Source organism: Physella acuta, unplaced genomic scaffold (assembly GCF_028476545.2).
Source record: "Physella acuta isolate Inbredline_101_S28 unplaced genomic scaffold, ASM2847654v3 ptg000657l, whole genome shotgun sequence".
Lineage (NCBI taxonomy): Eukaryota > Metazoa > Mollusca > Gastropoda > Physidae > Physella > Physella acuta.
Window position 1 is genome coordinate 161,410 of NW_026732176.1, and position 24,741 is coordinate 186,150.

The 24,741-nt window shown below is 31.6% G+C and overlaps 2 protein-coding genes and 1 long non-coding RNA gene across 21 annotated transcripts; 1 reads left to right on the forward strand and 2 right to left on the reverse strand.

Annotated features, from left to right (window-relative positions):
- Positions 1–896: 896 nt before the first annotated feature.
- LOC131948670 (zinc finger protein 714) lies at positions 897–11,659 on the reverse strand. 15 transcript variants are annotated; one of them, XM_059310306.1, is made up of 4 exons: positions 11,571–11,659; positions 10,628–10,701; positions 7,261–7,436; positions 897–4,057 (listed from the first exon to the last, which is right to left on the reverse strand). In XM_059310306.1, exons 3-4 carry the CDS (start codon positions 7,320–7,322, stop codon positions 2,218–2,220), a joined length of 1,902 nt encoding a protein of 633 aa, XP_059166289.1. In that variant the 5' UTR covers positions 7,323–7,436; positions 10,628–10,701; positions 11,571–11,659; the 3' UTR covers positions 897–2,217. The 15 variants fall into 15 exon arrangements, with proteins under 15 accessions (XP_059166289.1, XP_059166286.1, XP_059166285.1 ...); XM_059310303.1 differs by having other exon boundaries at positions 10,628–10,748; positions 11,571–11,629; XM_059310302.1 differs by having other exon boundaries at positions 11,515–11,629.
- On the forward strand, positions 7,559–9,726 carry LOC131948672 (uncharacterized). 2 transcript variants are annotated; one of them, XR_009388047.1, is made up of 3 exons: positions 7,559–8,302; positions 8,866–8,951; positions 9,107–9,726. It is a non-coding gene; the product is annotated as an uncharacterized LOC131948672 (long non-coding RNA). The 2 variants fall into 2 exon arrangements; XR_009388046.1 differs by having other exon boundaries at positions 7,560–8,315.
- Positions 11,660–16,250: 4,591 nt separating the features above from the next.
- Positions 16,251–22,621, reverse strand: LOC131948681 (zinc finger protein 271-like). Of its 4 annotated transcripts, none has more exons than XM_059310329.1 (2): positions 22,389–22,621; positions 16,251–19,466 (listed from the first exon to the last, which is right to left on the reverse strand). In XM_059310329.1, the coding sequence occupies exon 2, from the start codon at positions 19,433–19,435 to the stop codon at positions 17,015–17,017; it is 2,421 nt and encodes an 806-aa protein (XP_059166312.1). In that variant the 5' UTR covers positions 19,436–19,466; positions 22,389–22,621; the 3' UTR covers positions 16,251–17,014. The 4 variants fall into 4 exon arrangements, with proteins under 4 accessions (XP_059166312.1, XP_059166310.1, XP_059166311.1 ...); XM_059310327.1 differs by lacking the exon at positions 22,389–22,621 and adding an exon at positions 20,969–21,040; XM_059310328.1 differs by lacking the exon at positions 22,389–22,621 and adding an exon at positions 20,919–21,034.
- Between the last annotated feature and the right edge of the window lie 2,120 nt (positions 22,622–24,741).

Sequence of the window (24,741 nt, forward strand, 5' to 3'; positions counted from 1 at the left end):
CGGCCGGATGCGGCCCGCGATGTCCTCTCATCCGGCCCGAGAAGATATTTTTGTCCACGGATAAAACGTTTGTTGTTGATGGCTGAGGAACTTTGCACAGAAAAATCAAAAACATGCCTGAAAGAACCTGGCCCCCGAACTGGGAAATTGAATCTTCTTCCCCCCCCCCCCCCCCCTTTCAACACAGAAAGAAACCTATTCAACAACTCCCCAAAGTGTGATGGCGATAGGTGTAAGGTGTAGTAATGCCATAAGGACAAATCAACAAACAAACCCACACACATTCATTTATATATATATAAATATATATATATGTGTATATATATACATGTGTGTATATATATATACATATATATATATGTATGTGTATATATATATACATATATATATATGTATGTGTATATATATATACATATATATATATGTATGTATATATATATGTATGTATGTATATATATATATGTATGTATGTATGTATATATATATATATATATATATATATATATATATATATATATATATATATATATATATATATATATATATGTATATATATATGTATGTATATATATATATATATGTATGTATATATATATATATATATATATATATATATATATATATATATATATATATATGTATGTGTATATATATATACATATATATATATATATATATATGTATGTGTATACATATATATATATATATGTGTATATATACATATATATATATATATATATATATATATATATATATATATATATATATATATATATATATATATATATATATATATATATATATAGGTCTAGATCTATATATCATAACAGCCTATCCAATCATAATAACCCTAACAAAATGGAATAAACGCTTTCTGATTAATTAATAGCTGAAAATATTTATTATGTCTTTAAAAAAAAAGATAAATTAAACATCAATAATAATCATAATAATAAATTGTATCTTATGTCTTAAAAATTTAATCATTTACAGCTACATTAATTAATACATTTTGTTCCTCACTATAATTATCATAATTATGTTCAACTTAATGGGTTAAATAATTATTTATACAAAATTTAGAATTGCATAAAATGGAATATATTCAATATAGAAAAATATAGAGTATTACTTCAATGATTCAAATTATAATTGTACATTTAGAATGGTGGTGTTTATTAGTGGTTAGTATTAATTGTATTGGTAATGTAAAGGGTAAGAATTTAGCCATCATATTTTCCAAAAAACCTGAACAAGGCTAGCCATAACACCTTGTACAAGATAATAAATGTGCTATGGTTATTCATGACATCCATTTTATCCATGTAGTTTTTCTTCCCCTGTGTGAAATGTCTAGATAGCATTTTAATCATTAGTAATACTTTGTATGACAAATAATACTATGAATGAAGAGTATTATATCCTGTATGACAAACATTAATGGTGTGTTTTCAGCCTACACAATGTGATATAAGTACAAAAGCAACAATTTTATTTACAGATAATTAAAGATCCTTGTGAAAGAGAATTTAATGACCAACAACACATTCAGGTGGCTTAAAGTCCTGAGTGAAATGTTGTGTGTGTGTACATTAACTAGACTTAAGAGCAAACTTTTTATGACAAATGTCACATTCCTATGGCCTCTAGTAAATGAATATTTTTATGTTTAGATAAACTACATTTATAATCAAATTTTTTGTGACACACATCACATTTATATGGTCTCTCTGGTAAATGAACATTTTTATGAATTGATAAATTACCTTTATAATTAAAATTTTTATGACACACATCACATTCATATAGTCTCTCTGGTAAATGTATATTTTTATGTGTAGATAAAGAACCTTTTTGACTAAATTTTTTATGACACACATCACATTCATATGGTCTCTCTGGTAAATGAATATTATTATGTTTTGATAAGTCACTTTTATGATTAAATTTTTTGTGACACACATCACATTCGTATGATCTCTCTGGTAAATGAATATTTTTATGTGTTGATAAATAACGTTTAAAATTAAATTTTTTATGACACACATCACATTCATATGGTCTCTCTGGTAAATGTATATTTTTATGGTCTGATAAATTACCTTTATGATTAAATTATTTGTGACACACATCACATTCATATGGTCTCTCTGGTAAATGAATATTTTTATGATTTGATAAGTCACTTTTATGATAAAATGTTTTGTGACACACATCTCATTCATATGGTCTGTCTGGTAAATGAAAATTTTTATGTCTAGATAAATAACCTTTATGCTTAAATTTTTTGTGACACACATCACATTCATATAGTCTATCTGGTTTATGAATATTTTTATGTCTAGATAAATGAAATATACGATTAAATTTTTTGTGACACACATCACATTCATATGGTCTCTCTGGTAAATGAATATTTTTATGTGTAATTAAATTACATTTTTGACTAAATTTTTTGTGACACACATCACATTCATAATATGGTCTGTCTGGTAAATGAATATTTTTATGACTAGATAAATGAAATTTATGATTAAAATTTTTGTGACACACATCACATTCATATGGTCTCTCTGGTAAATGAATATTTTTATGTGTAATTAAACTACTTTTATGACTAAATTTTTTGTGACACACATCACATTCATAATATGGTCTGTCTGGTAAATGAATATTTTTATGACTAGATAAATGAAATTTATGCTTAAATTTTTTTTGACACACATCACATTCATAATATGGTCTCTCTGGTAAATGAATATTTTTATGCTCTGATAAATCAACTTTATGATTAAATTTTTTATGACTCACCACACATTCATATGGTCTCTTTGGTAAATGAATATTTTTATGTTTTGATAAATAACGTTTAAAATTAAATTTTTTATGACACACATCACATTCGTATGATCTCTCTGGTAAATGAATATTTTTATGTCTTGATAAATAACGTTTAAAATTAAATTTTTTATGACACACATCACATTCATATGGTCTCTCTGGTAAATGAATATTTTTATGATTTGATAAGTCACTTTTATGATAAAATGTTTTGAGACACACATCACATTCATATGGTCTGTCTGGTAAATGAATATTTTTATGTCTAGATAAATAACCTTTATGCTTAAATTTTTTATGACACACATAGCATTCATATGGCTTATTAATTCCAGAATGAATATTTGTGTGTGTGGATAAACTAGACTTTGTAGTGAGCTTTTTAGACAAACTAGACTTATTGTATACCTGTTCTAGGTTTATTTTGTTAATCTGTTCACCCTGACTGATCATAACAACTTCTTGCTGATGAAAATCATGACCATATGGATTCACCCTTGTGTGAATGTTTATGTGTTGTTTAACATGATCAAAATGGGAAAATCTTTGACAACACATATCACACTTGTATGTCTTCAGTCCCTTATTGCTAACCAGATATTCTGTTGGGAGATTATCAATCAATTTTGTATGCAATGACTTGAGTTCTTTTAATTCATTTTGAAGATCTGATTTTAAAACTGCTAAATTTTCTTTAAAATTAGTTGAATCCGATGGGGAAGAAAGTTGTTGCTGTGCTTTGAAAACATTTTGTTGTTCACTCTCCAAAGATGAAATTGTTAATATCTCAGGTTTTATATCTTCAAAAATTGAAAATACTGTTGATAGATTTGGTTTCATGTCTTCAGAAGATAAAAATGATGTTGGGTTATCTTGTTTCATCTCTTCTAAATTAAACAAAGGCTTTGTTTTATAAATATTTTTATCTTCTAAAGCTAAAAGTTGCATTGTTTCCTCAGAGTATTTGTCTTTAACAGTTGAAAATTGTGTTGATACATTTTGCTTTACATCTTCAGAATTTGAAAAGAGTGTTGATATATTTGTTTGTACTTCTTCTGAACTTGAAATAGCTGATGTTTCATCTGATTTCATGTCCATAAATGTAATGATTTCGTCACACAATTCCTGTTTCGCCATAACTAAACTCTCCCAAACTATACCATTAGTGTTGTTTGTGTTTTCCATAGCTTTAGATTGATGAATTATTGCACAAAAACTGAAATAAAAATAATCTTGATTAGAAAACCTAATTAAAATTTGTTTTTGAAAATATATTGATTGCATTTTTAAAAAATGTATAAATATTTCATAACACCATAGAATTTTTTAAGTCATAAAAAAGATCAAACAGGCCTTATTGAGCTATGGTAACATTTGTTTTAATAACTGAAGTGTCTATTATCAATTAGAAGTTTATGAATAGATTAATAGTTAAAAACAGTGTTCATGCCTTAGCACACCATGGTTGGGTGGCACAGTGCACATCTGTTAACCCATATCCCCAGAGTTTGAATCTCAGTAGGGAATCATATAATCATGTTTTCTTTGTCTTTTGCCTTTACTAATCAAAGGGCGACTCCTTTTTTTTATAAGCCATATTGTTTTTCTCTATATAATTTGTCACAGTAAAAATCTACTTTTTTAAGAAAAGCATACCAACAAACTAAAATGAGTAAATGTAACTTAGTAAACATTGGTGGGTGATACAACTTGGTGACGTCATTTATGGACACATTTTTTTTTCCCCGCTGATAGGTACAAAAACCTTACTACATTTTAAGTTTCTCACCACAAGTGTTTGAATGTAAACTTTGTATCGCCGTGCATTTTTTGTGTTATTACTGTAGCCTGGGCGACAAAGCTGTTTTATTGTGAGCGTTTATGACGCGAGCGCTTAGCCACGTACATTGTTCTTATTGATGAGCGGTTTTGTCAGGGATTTCAGTGTTGGTTTTGTCAGGGATTTTAATGTCAGTTTTGTCTGGGATTTCAGTGTCGGTTTAGTCGGGGATTTCAATGTCGGTTTTATCGTGGATTTCAATGTCGGGAGGTCTGTCCTATGGACAGTAACATTTTGTGGTGGGATATTTTCAAGGGAGCCGTATGTCACAAGGATATTTTTTTTTAACGGGATCGATTTGTCAGAACCTTTAATATTGCCCTGTCTGAGTATTTTTTGATGCATGAGGATAACCAATATGCAGCTTCTTGTTACAAATTTAGAAAACATCGTTTATACTTGCCTACATTTTTATTTTGCTTTATAATTATATATGTGTTTTTATTTGCTAGTTATATTTTATTTATTGTTATGCAAATTAAGTATGTTTTATATTCCAGACAGAATATGCACTTCTAAAGCAGAGCAGAAACCAAATGTAGAACTATATAAATTATAATAAAGCTCTTTGGTGTACTCCTATATATAAATAATTCATCATTATTTTTTTTTTACTCTAATAAAATTACAAGCATATTTATTGAGATTAAAATTAAATGAAGCCCAGCAATGGAAAGCATTTGAGCCAGCAGTGAAGAAAAAAATATTTCTTTCAAAATGACAAATGTTCTTTAGAAATGCTAAATATTTTGGTATAAATAAGAAACATTATTATAAACAAAATTTAACTAGATCTTCATTTAAAAGTAGTGTGGTTATGACTATGCCCAGCTGTCTTCAATTTCCATAAAGAATATTAGGTACTCATTACAGCTGGGTGGACTCGGGCATGTCCTATCAACCTTAGTCCTGGATCCGAACTTGAGGCTTATGGTTAACATTTGGGAATTCTATCATCGGACTAAGTCATCCCTTCATTTAATTACAATCACTGAATCAGACTAAGGGTCTTAAATGATTTGCCATCAAAGTAACATCAACATATATATTTTCACTTTTGGAACAATGATAATGATAATCATTTATATAATTACAAATTGAGTTGTATCAATTCTTCAGCTCAATGAAAAGAAAAACATACCTTTATGATAATTATTTAGTAATAGACACACTTTTAAAACTTCATTCGAGCAAGCTCTGTGCTTGATATGTTTAATAGATAGATAGAACTCACACTCAGGTTGTGCGAAAGTTTTGGTTTTTTAAAAGGGGGGTACCTTCTTCAACCATATATTTCTGGCAAACAGATGGAGTCACAACCAATATTTTGATTCTTTCTTTTGTAGTAGGCCTATAGAGTTATCTAAAGTTAAGCAAATTTTGGGACTTAAATGCTCAGTAGTTTAAATTTGTCATAATTTTAGTATTTCACATAAACCAGACTTCGGTTTTGTAGAATCGCATGATTTATCAGCTTTGCATCATGATATACAGAAACCTTTCAAGCTATGATCAATATTTTTATATTATTCATTGACACACCCATCGTTACTCTTTCTGAGTTATTTTGAGCTTAATATTTCAAAGAGTTAAAATTTAAACTGTGGTTGTATGAAAGCACTACGTGTTCAAAAATAGGGGGTCCCATGTTCAACTTTTGTTGTTCAAAAATTCTAAACATAAATGTCTTATTTTTTTGTTTATTATGCTTCCATATATGATTAAAAAAGATACTGAAAAGTTTAAACAGATTCTACCATGTAGTTTACAGGCTATGATCATTTTAGTGCACACTAAAAAATTCTTTATCACAGAAATATAAAAAATCCTGTTAAAAAATGCACCTTTTATAATAGATAAAAAAAGCATAGCTTTTTAACCATTAAAGCTACATCAAAAAGGAAAACTGTTCTGTGATTCTAATTTTTTGCTCCTTTTACTTGCAGTCATTGTATTGCAATCAAACCATATAATTTTTAAAATTCTATCCTAGTACCTAATATAATCAACAAATTTCTGTAATTATTTCACATTTTTAGAAAGATTTATGTTGTAAAAGTTTTAAAGAAATGTTTCAACCCTCCATTCATGTACCTGTTTTTAAACAAATGTATTAAAACTTTTCAGTAATAAATAAAGATGTAACCAAGCTCGTTTACTTTAGAAGCCATCTTGTTTAATTTAGTTTTTTGGTAACATTTTAGCGAGAGATTCAGGGGAAAGCACTCTTATTTACAGATGGCCGCTGTTTATATAGAAAATCTTGCTCTAAAACAAGGACAAGGCTTTTTAAAGTCAATTTTTGGCCTTTGATAAATTTAGACATTGCTATTGGTTTATTATTATGTATTATATATGACGCAAAAATATAATAATATAGGCCCCCCCTACTTGTATTAAAGCCATATTAATGAGCCACCTTTCTCGCACATTACTAGCCTCTGCCGATTTTACGTACCTAAAACAATAGACTCATACCTAGAATATATATAGGCTAGGCATTTTTGTAAAAATGTTTCTATTTAACACAGAATGATAAAATTTACATATAATTAGCGTGTTATCTTTTTCGCGCATGCCTTTTTTCCATGGTAATCATGGCGTTGACCTTTGCCCTGACTGGCTTGTTTCCGCTGTACATGTTTATTAGTGGGCATGTCAAATCCAGGTGTATTGCGTGCTCATCTGTCCATATTATGACATGGTGTGTAGTTAGTAAAGTCGCCGACAGGTCTGCAGACCCTATGCGTTATTTCTTAAAGAAAATTATTCTCTATTTTAAGTAGGAACATGGTGCTTAAATGCATGGTGAGTACTTATTTATTTATTTATTTTTGTTGATAATTATCTCTTGTAAGTGAAATATGAAATATTAAAAACTTCAGTGACACCGTGCATGAAAATAATTTAAAAAAAAAAAGACTCATTAACCTCCGGATTAAAAGAAATACTCTGGAGTAAGCATTAGCCCATTTTTGCGCCAAATTTGAGTAACTTCTTAATAATTTAATAATATTACATAATATTTATTCAGTATATTAATTTTCAGAGGATTTTTTCTATGATCTTAGCGTTTCTTAATTTTTAAAAATCCTTTAAAACATGTTTTCGAATAGTATTAAGTTCGTATTTTACATTTTCCGTGTTATTTTCAGTGTGTTGAACAATTTTGCGAGAACTGGCGAACACGACTAGGCCTAAGAATGCCTAACATCTAGTGACGTATCATAAAAATATTGCTTTTTTTTATCATGTTGGCAGACACATAGTTAACTTAGATTTAATCATACACTTGGCAGACACATAGTTAACTTAGATTTAATCATACACTTGCAGTTAGGCCTAAATAATATTAAATATCATAATAGGCCTAATCAATAGCAGTTTGAATTTAGTTTTGTAATTCTGGTAGCAGATTTTCAATTTACTATAAAATCTATTAGGCCTATTTTCCTTTATTTTTCCATGCCTTGTAGAAATTAAATATATGACACTGTTTTTCTTTTCCATAAAGGCTACAGCAATCATGAGGAATCAGGGTTAAGTCTTAGTTCACTATGGCTAACTGGTATAATTCATTTATCAAGTTATATCTGACATACAGACCAGCAAAAGGAATAGGTCTATTTATATGGTATCCTAAGTATAACTAAGTATTTAATCTGTTTAGTTTGATTGAACCCTTATTAATATTATTTTACTCAAACACTTTTTATTAATTGACAAAGCTTTAGGTGGATTCCCAAGCCAAGATTTATTCATATTTTATTAATAGTAGAACTTCAGTTGGTAATAATACTAAAACCTTGTTAAAAATATGTGTGTCCCATTGATTTATGGTACATTTTCTATTCTTCGACTGACATCTCTAACAAAGACTAAATGTTTACACTAAACTACTTGTGTCTTTTACTTTAGTCAGTGTATTTTTAGGTGCCCTTTTGTTTTGTTTTTTAAACCCATACAGGATTCAGGATTATGCATTTAAATTAATTTTGTTAACGACAAATAAATTGCTCATTCAAGTAAACTGTTTACGTTAAACACAATTTAATAAAAATCCAAAATTTAAAAAAAAACTACTTTATATTTTTAAATACTGCAGTCATTCAGTTTGGCTACAAGATCTGCATAAAGTTATTGCTGTTTTACCTTTAACCATTGCTTAAATATCTTTTTCAAAGGTGTGGAAGCTGCACAGCTAACGACTCGTCAGTTTAACATAAGAGATGTTGGATGGCAAAGTGTAGTGAAGACTTGGTTATCTGAGGTATTTACTCCTTTTAGATTCAATTTTATCTTAGGGTATATGTGTATTAATTTTGTAACTATTCGTAATTGATGTGTTATTAGTGTTTGTGCCAAACTAGCCTTTCAGTACATGAATTTATCCTTTTTACAAGTATTTTATTCTTCTCTTTGCAGCTCTGCTTAAGGAACAACATGCATCTGATAATGCTGATATCCATAGTGAGCAGACAGTAAGACTGTACAATGAAATTTAATATCTTGATGTCGCATTAATTACAGGAAATTCAGTTATAATAATTCAGCTAATGGAATAGTGCCAAATTTTCTCATCTTCTGTTATGTCTTATGTCCTATTGATGATGTTGATGATGTCTATTTTTAGTCATGTAGGCTTTGCAATTCTAAAACTTAGGTTTATTAAAATTTATCCAGGATGTTTTAACTGGTGTTGTTACTTGTTATGGTTTGACATTTTTTCATTATTGAATAAACTTTGTTTTATTTATAACATTTCTTTCTATTCCTGTGCATCAAAGCTATGATTAAAACACTACTATTAATATTAGCATGGAGTTATGTTACAAATGCTTTTCACAAGCATACTCTTACTATTTCTTTATGGGTATTAATTACTATTAGTATTTGGAAATAGCTAGACTATATGGAATTGGCTTACTATTTATCCAACTTTAAAAAAAAAATCCAAATAAACATGACATGAAACTGCTTAAACAGTGTTGTCGCATAATTTCCACCACCCCAGGTACAGTACACTACATCTACATGTATTACAATGTTTGGTCAACCATTATTGTGTTGCATGTGTAGGTCTGCTCTACTTCATCTACCCAAGTAACAAGTTACTATAATAAGTAATTACACATTTCTAAAGAAAAACTGGTTGTAAAATAGTACAATAGTAGTAACATTATTTAGTATTCAGTCTAAGTATTAATAAATCAGTTTAAAAAATTAAACTAGATCTAGTTTATTTTAAAAGTTGCATTTTTTTAACACAATGTCAATCTGTTATGAGGATGACATTTAATTACTCATTTAATAAATCACTTCAGTCCAATATAACTGAAACAATAAGCCTTATTATAATTTTTTAATTTTTCGAAAAATGCAAATACAGGATGATGCAATAAAATTATAATTTTTTGAAAAATGCTAATCCGTGATAATGCAATGAAAAAACCATATGTGCCAACTTTTTTACTTCCGTAATATTGACTTGAACTACGAAGGTCTAAGCTGTTTTAGCCACGCCCACAATTTTTTAAAAGCACATAAATTAGCTCCTAATGAAGCTAGAGACACAAAAATGGTATTGATGTGTTGGGAAAAAAATCCTTTTTTTGTGTGGTATAATTTTATCTGAAATTAATGTAGTTCAAAAACTACGAGCAACAACCTAATATAATCAAGAAGAGGTTCTGCCATTTAATAAACAAAAAAAACTATCATTCTAGGCCCAGTAGTTTTTTTTATATGAATTTTTAAAGCTTTAGGTAAAACAGCTTATATGTTCATGTAAAGTTGCAAAATATTTAGTGCCCTTCTTTGGGTTTGTATAACGAAGTTATTAAACAAATAATGTTAAAAATGTGAACATTGATGCTAGAGAGTGTAGACAATAGGAATATGCAAGTGAAATAAAGATCAATTAAAAGGAAAAGAATTTATAATTACCTTAATTAAGCCCAATTAAGGCGTGTGGTGCAGTTCTACAATGAATGTCACAAGTCACTTTTCATACTGCATATCTATGTTGTTATTGATGATATAAAGATAAAACTTAGCACATAGATGCCTAAGGATATGGAAATAGAAACTTACAAGTTAATACATGCTAGAAGAAAAAGAAAATCACATATAATGAAGTCTAACTAAGGGGGTGGGACTGAAATTTTGCATCAATAATACCTGGGTATTATACTCATACTGTAATATGATATGATTAGGATTATGTTGAAGTATCTAAATATTAGTAGCATTAGTTGTAGGCTACTTTTAATAAGTAGCCAAGGATTGCTAATCAATAAATGGTGTAACCGTAACAGAAACTAGACGAGATGTGTGGCAACGGAAGGATAGACAGCTGCCTTATTTGCTAATCTGAACCTACAATATAAAAAACATTGCTGTTGCTTAGTTTGTTATTTGTAAGTAAAATTAAAGGAAGTGGCTATTCGGACCCGGGTCCTAATAGCCTCGGCCACTATTGGGACCTGGCATTAAGTTTGTTAAGCACTTGTACAACCTGTATTAAAATTATACCTTTTATGTTTAGTCTATTTGATTTTTCTTGTGGATTTGCTCGTATTTTGGAACAGTTCTAATGCTTTTTTAAAATACGCTAAAATGGAGTTTTACCGAATAATCTATATCAGTATATCTAGATTCTCTAGATTCTAGATCTAGATCTAGATTAGTACTAGTAGAATCTAACTATTTAGTAGTATTTAGGCCTACTATTTTATAAAATATTTTTCTCCAACATATGTTTAACATCAAATAGGCCTATCGGCCTATGGCTATTGACTTGTTCACATGTGGAAGCTTTAGTTACATTAGACCTTTCTTATCTGATGTTGTAAGTAGTAAATAATCTTAAAACACTCCTAAAATTAACTTTTTTGCGATGTTTGTCGTTTGAGATACTAAACTTGGGTCCCCATCTTGAATATTTTTTAGAGTAATCTCCCTTGAAGACAAGAGCTCCCAAACTACACCGCGTTTACAGTGATTTACACTTACGACATGTATACTATACACTTCCAGAACACAAAGCCCGCCAAAAAAATTCTTTTATCTGGAACGATTTTCTCTACAGAACATGTAAACTTTTGCGTTCACACTTACAGAACGGTGCTTGCGATTCAGCAATGAATTATCTAAAAATTAGAGAACATGCAAGATTTTTTGCATTTTATTGGAGTGCCAGGCTAGACAGTTTTTTTAAATAAATATAATGATGTGTATAATAAGCTATAATAGCACGGGTCGTAGACATTACCCACCTCTTATTACCCCTCCCTCCCATCCCGCAGTACAATCCCCCCTTCCCACCCCAACCCCATGTTAGCCATTTCCCCAGCTTCTTTAATTGCTTGTCTATATCCTTCTGAAACAGCTTCCAATAAACAAGGCTAAATATTTGTTTGCTGAAAGTAAAGGCCCGATTTCTCTGAAAACTTGCATCTTCCAAGTTCATTAAACGAATTGAGATTGTGTTATTACTATACTGAGCCTATTATTAAGAATAAAAGTAGATCTAGTTTTTAGAGTAGGGGGTCATCCATAAATGACGTCACGCTTTTTTGACGATTTTTACCTCCTCCCTCCCCTCCGTCACTCAGGGAGCGAAGACAAAAACTTGACCCAGAACATAAAAAGGGGCGTGGTTTTGTGCCCCGCGCCTCAGAAGAAGTTCCATACTTTAGTAGGTCAAGTCTAGTATACATGTCATAAGTGTAAATGCGGTGTAACAATTTTCTCCACAGAAAATGTATAATTTAGCGTTCACACTTACATAACATGTTATAGAACATTTTATAAAACAAGCATGACCTTTGACACGGAGCGTCTGCTATATAGGCCCAGATAATTAAAATAAAGAGTAATCAAAGTAAAAAAAAACGTAGATAGTGGGCACGCAGCTTTATCTCTATTCTACTAAAACTTAACTTTGTTTACATGTTTGAATATTTGTTTGTCTAATTTACTACTGGAGAGAATCTGCCATATGTATAGACCTGTAAAATAGTATGTAGGTAGAGAACAATTTTTGTTTTCAGACATACTGTTAAATTACAAATTTATTTAAAGACGTTAATTAATTTATTGATTTATTCATTGGTAGATTAACCACATTAATTTAAAATTTTTCAAACAATGGCTTTACCTTGACTGAATAGTGACGTCACATGTTTTGTTTACTTTTTAGTACAATAAAATGGTGACTTCCATCATAGACTTTGTGGCTCATTCAAAAGTTCAACGCGTTCTATGGCTAATTTTCTATCGGCTATAACTTTAACAATACGTCCGTTTGCTGTTTTTATTACGTTCCAACACTTATATAAATTTTCAACTGTTTTTTTCATTTAGTTTTACAATAAATTTCTCGAGCTCTAGAGTGGTTTAAATTGTTCGTTCAATGGCCAGTGGTTAATATAAAAGTCATGCCTTTAGGTATATTAAATAAAGAGATAGTGTTAGTAAGCACACAATTTTAGACAAATTACGAAATACGCTCTTAGTGCTAAGTTCTTCGGGCTTTGACCAAGAGAGCAGGCCAATGCGCACATTGGCCGCACTTCGGGCTTTGCCCGTAACATATGTATATATATATATATATATATATATATATATATATATATATATATATATATATATATATATATATATATATATATATATATATATATATATATATATATATATATATATATACATATACATATACATATACATATAGTTTCAGGTTAAGCTTATGTTGATGTTCGAATATATCTGCTAGGTATGCTACTCTCTCCAACCACTCTTTGTCGTCAAAGTATATCAAAATATCTTGTTTCCGTTTATCTTCTAAGATTTATTTTATCTTTCAATTTAAAAACGCGATTCGCAATATTTTCCTTTGACAGCCAACTTACTGTAGTGAATAAAAGCAGAACTTCGTGATCTTTATCATTTCTTTGCACCGTTCTTTAAACAGACGTGTGTTTAGGACTCCAGATTTATTATTATAATTTACGACGTTTATTAGCAATGGTGTCGGAAGAGTCTTACTGGCGAGGGCATACCGGTGAATCATGCAGTAGATTTCCCATGGGTTAGGCAGCTAAATCTTTTATCGTTTTCTAAAAGCCCGATTTTGACCCAAACATAGATGGCGCACCATCCGTACAAATCCTACAGACGTTTTTCCATAATCATCCAGTTTCAAAAAAAGTATTTATTTTCTCCATGATATCTTCACTAAAAAGCAACTCTTCTTTTTTATATATTTTACAAAGACAAGCAACTGCGAATACGAACTTACGTCTGTTTATTCATCAACTTGTAAATCAAACAATGGTGAAATCTTGATTTCATTCAAAATGTGTTCTTTAATTATTCAAGGAAATGTCTGCTATAAGCCGCTGAATAGTATTATTAGACATAGATACTTGTTGCTTCTTTATTGCATTGGAATCCCCAAGATCTAATTTTACCATCTTCAACTTGCAGGGTTTGATGAAATTTTATCCTATTGTTTTTATTTTTTGTTGTTTTTTTTTTTTTTTTTTTTTTTTTTTTTTTTTTTTTTTTTTTTTTTTGCTTGGCAATTTCTATCGCGACTTCTTTTGATGCTTGCTCTAATGCTGTGTTCCATTGAAAAAAACTTCCTGTTCAATTAAGTCTCTGACATTCGCAACTAACGTCATGCCGACGAAAGAACTCCATGTTTAAGTTTTGAAGGCTTCATAGACCCATGACTGAGATCAACTTTGCACAGTGCGCATTGTTTTTCTTTATTTCATTTCCTGAGATGTTAGTAAAGCCGAATTTCAGATATTCTTCTAATTTCTAAATATTTGTTGTTGTTTTTTTTTTCATTGCTAGGGTATAGTCTAACATTTTGCGACCCCCCCCCCCCCGTCCCGTCCCGTCCCCCCAGAAAGCCATTCGCTACCCCAATGCTCTACAGGCTTAACTGGACAATCCTTCACATTTTATTCAATTAAAATTGGCCGAAATATTTTTTAATCGCGAAAGACAGTCATTGCAAAGTTTAGCAAACAAAATCATTCGATATCATCACACAATAATTGCAATTTATTTTAATGTATGGTGTTAAAATTAAATTACTGATTCAATAACAATCATTTTTATAATGAAAGCACATGAAACTATAAATTCGATGTGTAGTGGTTGGTACCCGTGTTTTATTCATGCCACGGTTAGGTTATTGCACGGATATTTACTGGTCTATATATATTACTAACGTGCCCGATCCCGCGGTCTCAGAAGAAAGTCTGATGTAATATTTTGAGAGGGTTTTATCATTGCGTTGCCACTCCTATATTCTTAGACGTATAGCCTAACACGAAGCTATTTAAATGTAAACAATACCTGAGCGATATTTATTGGGCCATATTTGTCGGGGTAAGGATTTGCCCACATTACCGTCCAGCAGAGGCGTAGCGACCCTTCCCGGCGAACACCCCCCTCAAACTTTCGATTTGCACCTCCCCCCCCCCCTCAAAATTTTTCATTTGCACCCCCCATCAAACTTTCAATTTGGCGCCCCCCTGGCGCTGTATAAAACCTTTGAGTGTATGTTAATCATATTCCGTATTAGTGAGGCAGATCACACTTCGGCGACAGCCCATGAGTGTGGAAAGTAGAGCGGCGCTCTCGGGAGCTCCTGGTTAAATAAATGCAGGGGCACCGTGTACGGACCCTGGTTCTGTTTAATTTTTTAAATCTTCGAATGTCTTGTGCCTATGAGTCAATATTGTAGGGTGCTCTTTAAAACTAACGTAGGCGCCACAGTGCTCACACGATAGCCTAGGGCGTCTAATCGCACTCTGCCGAGGCGCCGGATGGCGCGCCTGATGTGATTTAGTAAAATACTATAGTACCCCAATGTATACATAGCCTATTGCATGATTTAATTTAGTGAGCTGTTATAGAACCCCATTCTATCCATAGCCTAGCGCACTCTTTCAAATGAACGTAGGCGATAAAATGCTCACAGGGGAGTCCGAGGCGCCTTAGGCCCCGCAATCGCTGGGCGCCGGCGGCTGCGCCTGTTGCAGTTTTACCGCTGAATATAGTAGTATCCATTACCCAGTATGCAGGACGACCAGTTAACAGATACCAAGTGCTAAGACAGCTGTATTTTCATCAACTCTCCAAAAATTTAGGGCACTAGGATGAACGGTATCAAACCGCATCAGACTTTTTATATACCGTAATATAGAGAAAAATAGCATCGAACCTTGCTGGTGCGCCGCCCTTGTGAAATTGAATCTTTCTCCGCTTCCGCCCCTCCCCAACACAGACAGAAAGAAACCTATTCATCAATGGTAGTAATGCCATAAGGACAAATCAACAAGCAAACCCACATACATTCATATATATATATATATATATATATATATATATATATATATATATATATATATATATACACACGTATATATATATATATATATTTATATATATATATTGGTCTAGATCTATATATCATAACAGCTGATTCAATCATATTAACAAATTGTATCTTATGTCTTAAAAATTTAATAATTTTCAGCTACATTAATTAATACATTTTGTTGCTCACTTCAATTATTATAATTATGATTAACTTAATGGGTTATATAATTATTTATACAAAATTTAGAATTACATAAAATGGAATATATTCAATATAAAAAAAATACAGAGTAAATATTACTTCAATGATTCAAATCATAATTGTACATTTAAAATGTTGTTGTTTATTAGTGGTTAGTATTATTGTATAAGTAATGTAATGGGTAAGAATTTAGGCATCATTTTTTACAAAAAACCTGAACAAAGCTAGCCAAAAACACCTAGTACAATATAATAAATGTACTATAGTGATTCATGACATCCATTCTTTCCATGAAGTGTTCCTTCCTTTGTGTGAATATTTAAAAATTATCATGTTAAATCATTTTTAATAACTTTTTAAACTTTGTTTAAATTTCATGTTTACAACATAGATGCACACAATTTAAAAACATTAGTTACAAATAATACATTCATTTTACTTATCTTCAAAATGAAATGTCTAGATATCATATTAATCATTCCCAATACTTTGTTTGACAAATAATACTATGAAGAGTATTATATCCTGTATGACAAACATTAATGGTGTGTTTTCAGCCTACACAATGTGGTATTAGTAAAAAAGCAATAATTTTATATATAGATAATTGAAGATCCTTGTGAAAGAGAATTTAATGACCAACAACACATTCAAGTCCTGAGTGAAAATTTGTGTGTGTAGATAAACTAGACTTACGAGCAAACTTTTTATTACAAATATCACATTCATATGGTCTCTGGTAAATGAATATTTTTATGTTTAGATAAACTACCTTTATAATTAAATTTTTTGTGGCACACATCACATTCATATGGTCTCTCTGGTAAATGAATATTTTTATGCTCTGATAAATCACCTTTAAAATTAAATTTTTTGTTACACACATCACATTCATATGGTCTTTCTGGTAAATGTATATTTTTATGTGTAGATAAATTACCTTTACGATTAAATTTTTTATGACACACATCACATTCATATGGTCTCTCTGGTAAATGAATATTTTTATGCTCTGATAAATCACCTTTAAAATTAAATTTTTTGTGACACACATCACATTCATATGGTCTCTCTGGTAAATGAATATTTTTATGTGTAGATAAATGACCTTTAGATTTAAATTTTTTATGACACACGTCACATTCATATGGTCTCTCTGGTAAATGTATATTTTTATGTGTAGATAAAGAACGTTTTTTACTAATTTTTTTATGACACACATCACATTCATATGGGCTCTCTGGTAAATGAATATTTTTATGTTTTGAAAAATCATCTTTATGATTAAATTTTTTGTGACACACATCACATTCATAACGTCTCTCTGGTAAATGTTTTTTTTGATGTCTAGATAATTGATCTTTATGATTAAATTTTTTGAGACACACATCACTTTCATATGGTCTCTCGGGTAAATGAATATTTTTATGTTTTGATAAATCACTTTTATGATAAAATTTTTTGTGACACACATCACATTCAAATGGTCTCTCTGGTAGATGTACATTTTTATGCTCTGATAAATAACATTTATAATTAAATTTTTTGTGACACACATCACATTCATAAGGTCTCTCTGGTAGATGAACATTTTTATGCTCTGATAAATCACCTTTATGATTAAATTTTTTGTGACACACATTACTTTTACATGGTCTCTCTGGTAAATGAATATTTTTATGTTTTGATAAATCACTTTTATGATTAAATTTTTTGTGACACACATCACATTCATATGGTCTCTCTAGTAAATGAGTATATTTATGTTTTGATAAACTCCTTTTATAATTAAATTGTTTGTGACACACATCACATTTATATGGTCCCTCTGGTAGATGAACATTTTTATGCTCTGATAAATCACCTTTATGATTAAATTTTTTGTGACACACATCACACTCATATGGTCTCTCTGGTAAATGAATATTTTTATGATTTGATAAATTACGTTTATGCCTAAATGTTTTATGGCACACATCACATTCATATGGTCTCTCAGGTAAATGATTATTTTTATGTTTTGATAAGTTACGTTTATGCCTAAATTTTTTGTGACACACATCACATTCAAAAGTTCTCTCTGGTAAATGAATATTTAGGTGTGTAGATAAATGACCTTTATGATTAAATTTTTTATTACACACATCATATTCAAATGGTTTTTCTCCTGAATGAATCTTTTTATGATTTGAAAAATTACCATTAGTACTTAATTTTTTAAGACACACATCACATTCATATGGTCTCTCTAAATGGTTTGCTAAATGATTTTTAATATGATAATTTTTATGACACACATAGCAATCATATTGCTTATTAATTCCAGAATGAATATTTGTGTGTGTGGATAAACTAGGCTTTGTAGTTAAATTTTTAGACAAACTAGACTTATTGTATACCTGTTCTAGGTTTATTTTGTTAATCTGTTGAACATCACTGATCATAACAATTTCTTGCTGATGAAAATCATGACCATATGGATTCACCATTGTGTGAATGTTGATGTGTTGTTTAACGTGATCAAAATGGAAAAATCTTTGACAACACATATCACACTTGTATGTCTTCAGTCCCTTATCATTGATCTGATATTCTGTTGGGTGATTATCAATCAATTTTGTATGCAATAACTTGAGTTCTTTTAATTCATTTTGAAGATCTGATTTTAAAACTGCAAACTTTTCTTTAAAATCAGTTAAATCTGGTGGGGAAGGAAGTTGTTGCTGTGCTTTGAAACCATTTTGTTGTTCACTCTCCGAAGATGAAATTGTTAATATCTCAGGTTTTATATCTTCAAAGATTGAAAATGCTGTTGATATATTTGGTTTCATGTCTTCAGAAGATGAAAATGATGTTGGGTTATCTTGTTTCATCTCTTCTAAATGAAACAAAGGCTTTGTTTTATCAAGATTTTTATCTTCTAAAGCTAAAATTGGCATTGTTTCCTCAAAGTATTTGTTGAAAAATTGTGTTGATACATTTTGCTTTATATCTTCAGAATTTGAAAAGAGTGTTGATATATTTGTTTGTACTCCTTCTGAACTTGAATTCATGTCCATAAATGTTATGATTTCATCACTCAATTCCTGTTTAACCATCATTGAACCCTCCGAAACTATACCATTAGTGTCCTTTGTGTTTTCCATAGATTTAGATTGATGAATTATTGCAAAAAAACTGAAATAAAAATAATCTTGATTAGAAAACCAAATTAAAAAAAGTATTTGAAGATATATTGATTGCATTTACAATAACCCCAAAACTGACCCCAACACAATTTCAAATAGCTATTGCCCGAGCTATGACGTATGCTGATAATTCAATCTCAATGTGAACTCACGGTGAACCCGCGACCCTGTAAGGATTTTTCTCCCGCTGACAATCACATGATATTTAATTGGAATAGTTCTAATGCTTTTTATGTTGTTTTTTCTTTTACCTTTTCTGATAAAAAATCACATTCATGAAAAAAAAAAATAAGTAGATCTGGTGTTTTCCTGACGTTTTTGTGTGTTTCGGTTGTATTTATAATAAAATACGCTCAACTGTAGGTGAACTTGAAGCCGGGAATAAAATACGTTAAAATGGGGTTTTACCGAATAATCTAGATTCTCTAGATTCTTGATCTAGATCTAGATCTAGAATCGGTAATCTATCGTTTTGGGTACGTAAAATCGCGCGCGACTAGTAATGTGAAAAACAGGTGACTCCTTAAATTGTAATAATTATTTCACATTTTGAGGAGGATTTATGTTTTTTAAAATACAAAAATGTTTCCTTGTTTCATTTATGTACCTGTTTTAAAACAATTGAATTAAAACTTTTCAGTAATAAATGAAGACTAGCTATGTTTCCAACAGATGCAACCATGCTCATCTATATATATAATTCTCTTCTTCGAGCCGTTAGAAAACAAGCTGCAAACGCTCTCCCTACCTCCCCACCCCTACATGGTTTTAGTGAGCTGTGTTCACTCTAAATGTTTACAAGCAGAGCCAATGATTTTAAACGTAGGGGGGGGGGGGGAAGGAGGGGGGGGGGTTATGGTCCTTAACGAGCCACTTATAGTGTTTTAAAGAAATATTTTCAGTGTCAGCGTTGGTACTGTCGAATTCACAAATTATGAATTATTGAAAATTAGAAACAACTAAATAGCGGCGTATGTTATGCCGCGGGCCGGCTCGTTTACTATAGCAGCCATCTTGTCTAAGTTTTATTTTTATAAGCTTATTATAGCCGCGCCAGATTCAGGGGGAAGCCACTCTATTTTACAAATGGCTGCTGTTTATATAGCAAATCTTGCTCTCAGACACTGCTGTTTAAAGTTAATTTCTGGCCTATTATATCGATATATTTAGCCATTGATTTAGGTTTATTATTCGTTTATCTATAATATTTGACACAAACATATGACAATATACTTCTATTAAAGCCTGGACAATGAGGTAACGTTTTTGTACATTAATAGCCGCGGGCGATTTTACGTACCCAAAACGATAGTTTACCCTAGAATCTAACTATTTTAATTTTTATAAAAAATTTTTCTCCAACATATGTTTAACATCAAATAGGCCTATCGGCCTATGGCTATTAACTTGTTCACGTGTGTAAGCTTTAGTTACATTAGACCTTTCTTATCTGATGTTGTAAGTCGTAAATAATTTTAAAACACTCCTAACATTAACTTATTTTGCGATGTTTGTCGTTTGAGATACTAAACTTGGGTCCCCATCTTGAATATTTTTTAGAGTAATCTCCCTTGAAGACAAGAGCTCCCAAACTACACCGCGTTTACACTTACGACATGTATACTATACATTTCCAGAACACAAATCCCGCCCAAATTTATTTTTATCTGGAACAATTTTATCTGCAGAACATGTAAACTTTTGCGTTCACACTTACAGACAGAGCCGGCGTTAGGGGGTAACAAACGGGGCGGTCGCCCTAGGCCCCGCGCTTGAAGGGGCCCCGCGCTTCAGCACAGCCATTGTTGTCTGAATTAGTTTGTAAACTTGAATAATCTTTGCTGAATTAAATTTTAAAAAAAAACCAACTAAATGGCCGAAATTGTTGGATGTTAAAACTGAGGCCACGGCTGATGTTAGTGAGTTATCCTCTACACGGACTGGGACAGACCGTCATTCTAAAGAAAGACGTTAGTGTCACACATCGCTGGCACGGTCGACTTGCTATTGTCCTGAGGTGACTGGAGATGGCGGTCGTGAATTCGCCCCCAACCTGAAATGGGAGGTAAAATCGGGAAAAACACGTAAAGTGATATACTATTGTTGTATGCGGACCGTTGAAGACGTTTTTTTTTAGTGAGCAGGCGGGGGTGTCTGTAGTAAACAGTCAGTGACCTGATGATGGCTTGACAAGGAGGAGGGGGTGAGAGCGGATGAGGACATGCCCCGAAAATCCAGAGTATGTATACCTAAAATCATAATGTATACACTGTATGGGCATCTTTTGAGCTTATTCACCACGATACGTTTGATATGCATCCATACAGTAATTATGTTCCTATGCATTTTATGTATTGTCAGGTCATCTTTAAATACATTATACTTGTATTAATTTTTATATTTTTGAAGGGCATTTATACAATAATTATGTCCATTTTCATTTTGGTAAACTTTAACGGTATTCGTAAAGTGATTAAGCACATGTTTATTTTTAATTAATTGTAGGGATATTCACTATAATAGTTAAGGCCGTAGTGATCCTTGTTTGAAAATAGTGTAGGCATACTAAACAAATTATAAAGTCTATACTGTTTGATACATCGGGCTGAGACTGTTTTATGGTAAAGTTTTCCTGATTTCTCAAACGTCTAAATTACCGGCAGTCAGAGCATGCCGTCGCGAAACTCATAAATAAGGTGAAGCTGGCTGTCACATGGTTCACTTTCTAATTATAGAAACGGACCTTCTCTTGTGAGAACGCGGTCTTAACTTGTAATGTAATACGTCGACGCTTTATAAACACGCACATTCTCTTGAATGGCCGCGGTCAGAGATCCAGTAACGTAGTACCCGAACTGATTTTTTTTAGAGTTTGGCATCCCATAGATTTAAATGTACAGTTATCCTTTACCTCACGACACCAACTGTCACCCACCCCAGTGTTCCTCCCTACTGAGCGTCCGTGATTACATTGAGAGTAATTTCATTTGGATATCTATAGCCGTAAACAGTGTTTTTAACGATTCGAGCTTATTCCGAAATCTATCAATGTTTTGCTATTTTCCCCGGCATCCACACTGAAGTGGATTGAGATTTTATAATTCTAGATAGATAACACAACAGACGAGGAAGCCATTTTATGTACGCCTTGTTTATTCTGTATCGAAAACGGAAACATAACATGCAAGGGACATCACTCAAACATTATAAGACTAATACAAGAAGAATGAGTTCCCTTCCAATTAATAAAGCATCAAAAGCGAGGAAACGCAATTTGGTAAAATCTTAGTTTAGCGTCGTAAATTCGGCCAAAACTAGTAATGTAGGAGAGAGTGCAATAATGAATATGTCATTAAATATGAGTATATTTTCGTATATTTTGATAAAATATTATAAATAATTGAATAATAGATCACCATTTATGGTTAAATCAATTTAAATATCCTGAAATTAATTTTTATTAACCCTGTTCGAGATAGTAAATTTGCTATTAAAAACAGCAGCCATCTTAAGAAAATGTTATTTAGAGTAGCTTCCCTTTCATTTCTATTCGTATGAAAATGTATTTAAATATGATTGTCTTGTTGTACAGTCCGTATAACAAAGCATTTTTTTTTAAATTCTGCTCTTTAAAAACTGAATCTCCAAACAAACAACTTTATTAATTCTAGAAGCATTGTGAGATGCAACTTGTATCCATGTTTTAAATCACGTCTTTTTTTTACTAGAATCTAATGTTTATTTGATCTTACTATTACTATATAGTTTGAGTTTTTTCTTATTGTTTGAATGTTCACTATTTTTATTTCAGGTTTTTCTTTTCATCAATTAGTGATTCTATCGTAACTTTTAACATTTTTTTACTTATCTTTACCTTAATTAAACCCCAACCTCCGTCATATTTTGTTGTCAATGTCACAACAAGTCATAAGGGGTCATCCATAAATGACGTCACACTCGTAGGGGGGAAGGGGGGGTGTCCGTCGTAATTTTGTGACGATGTGTGATGAGGGGGGGGGGGGGGGGGGGGGGGTTCAGATGTTGCGACGTCACATTTTCGCATTATAAAAAAGCAATGTTAGAAAACGAATTTTAGACGTTATTTCGCGTTTTAGATAACTGTTTTAATAAATTGTATTAGTTTAGACAAGATTTTGGAAAAATTTCGATGTTTAAAAAAAAAATCAACTGCAATTTTGAGGGGGGGGGGGGTTGTAGGTTGAGGTGTGGCGTCATTTTAGGGGGGGGGGTCTGGCTTTTTGTGACGACGTGTGACGGAGGGGAGGGGGAAAGGTAAAAATCGTCAAAAAAGCGTGACGTCATTTAAGATCTAAGATCTCTAGCCATAATTTTGACAACAATAAATGTTTGTCATCATTTATATATACAGAGAGACAAAATGTATTATCCACCAGCTTCCATCGTAAAACATCATCTAAAACAATGAGCTAATCTACCCCTTAAGTGCGTGTTGTCATTATGGTCGATCGCAAGTCTCCACCTGCCAGACACATTTTGGTTATTCTTTGTTGTCAAAATGTCAATATCAAGTACCCAAGTGAGTGATATGGGGTTGTCCATAAATGATGTCACATATGCTTTGCTACGGGAGTGAGTGAAGATTTGTGACGTCAACTCAGGCAGCTCCGCAATTTATGACGTGTCGGTCTCATGAAAGGAGGTGAACGGGGAAAAATACCTAGGTGGTTGATGGAGAACCTCTATAATGCTTTGTTCAATCAAAATAACGATAAATAAGCATTAGTATACGTATACCTTGCTTAAAACGAATCATCACAAATGTTGCAAGCCTGCTAGTTTAAGACATTTGGCAAAACGGCCTTAACTTAACACATTATCCCCGTCAAAAAGGCTTGCCACCAAATGCCTGCCGACGAATAAGCCGCGTCTAATGCGGGGCGTTAGGAATACGGCCATTAGCATGGGCCGCGTTAGAGCACCAGTAGGCTATCGCGCTTTGTAAGATGACGTAAATACTTAAATTCAATTTCGCTAAACTGCGCGAAAATTTAGTAATGTTCCATCGTTTGAGGAAATTTATTTTCTTGGACTTAAATTGAAATATCATGTTGACTGTTGTGAGGGTGGGGTGTTTTGAGAAGCGGTAACGAATGAATCCAATAACACACAGTTCAAGTTCAACTATAATTGTTCTTTATTAAAATGATATATATGTTCAAGTTTCTACCTAACTGATCTACACTGTACTATTTACTACTACTACTGACTGTTCATACCACATG

Coding starts and splice junctions, on each gene's coding strand:
- LOC131948681 (XM_059310326.1), bottom strand. CDS start 19,754: ATGAATGTGATTTTTTATCAGAAAAG. Junction 19,467..19,728: donor GTGATTTTTTATCAGAAAAG/GTAAAAGAAAAA, acceptor TTTTTATTTCAG/TTTTTTTGCAATAATTCATC.
- LOC131948670 (XM_059310306.1), bottom strand. CDS start 7,322: ATGTACAGCGGAAACAAGCCAGTCAGGGCAAAGGTCAACGCCATGATT. Junction 4,058..7,260: donor ATGATTACCATGGAAAAAAG/GCATGCGCGAAA, acceptor TTTTTATTTCAG/TTTTTGTGCAATAATTCATC.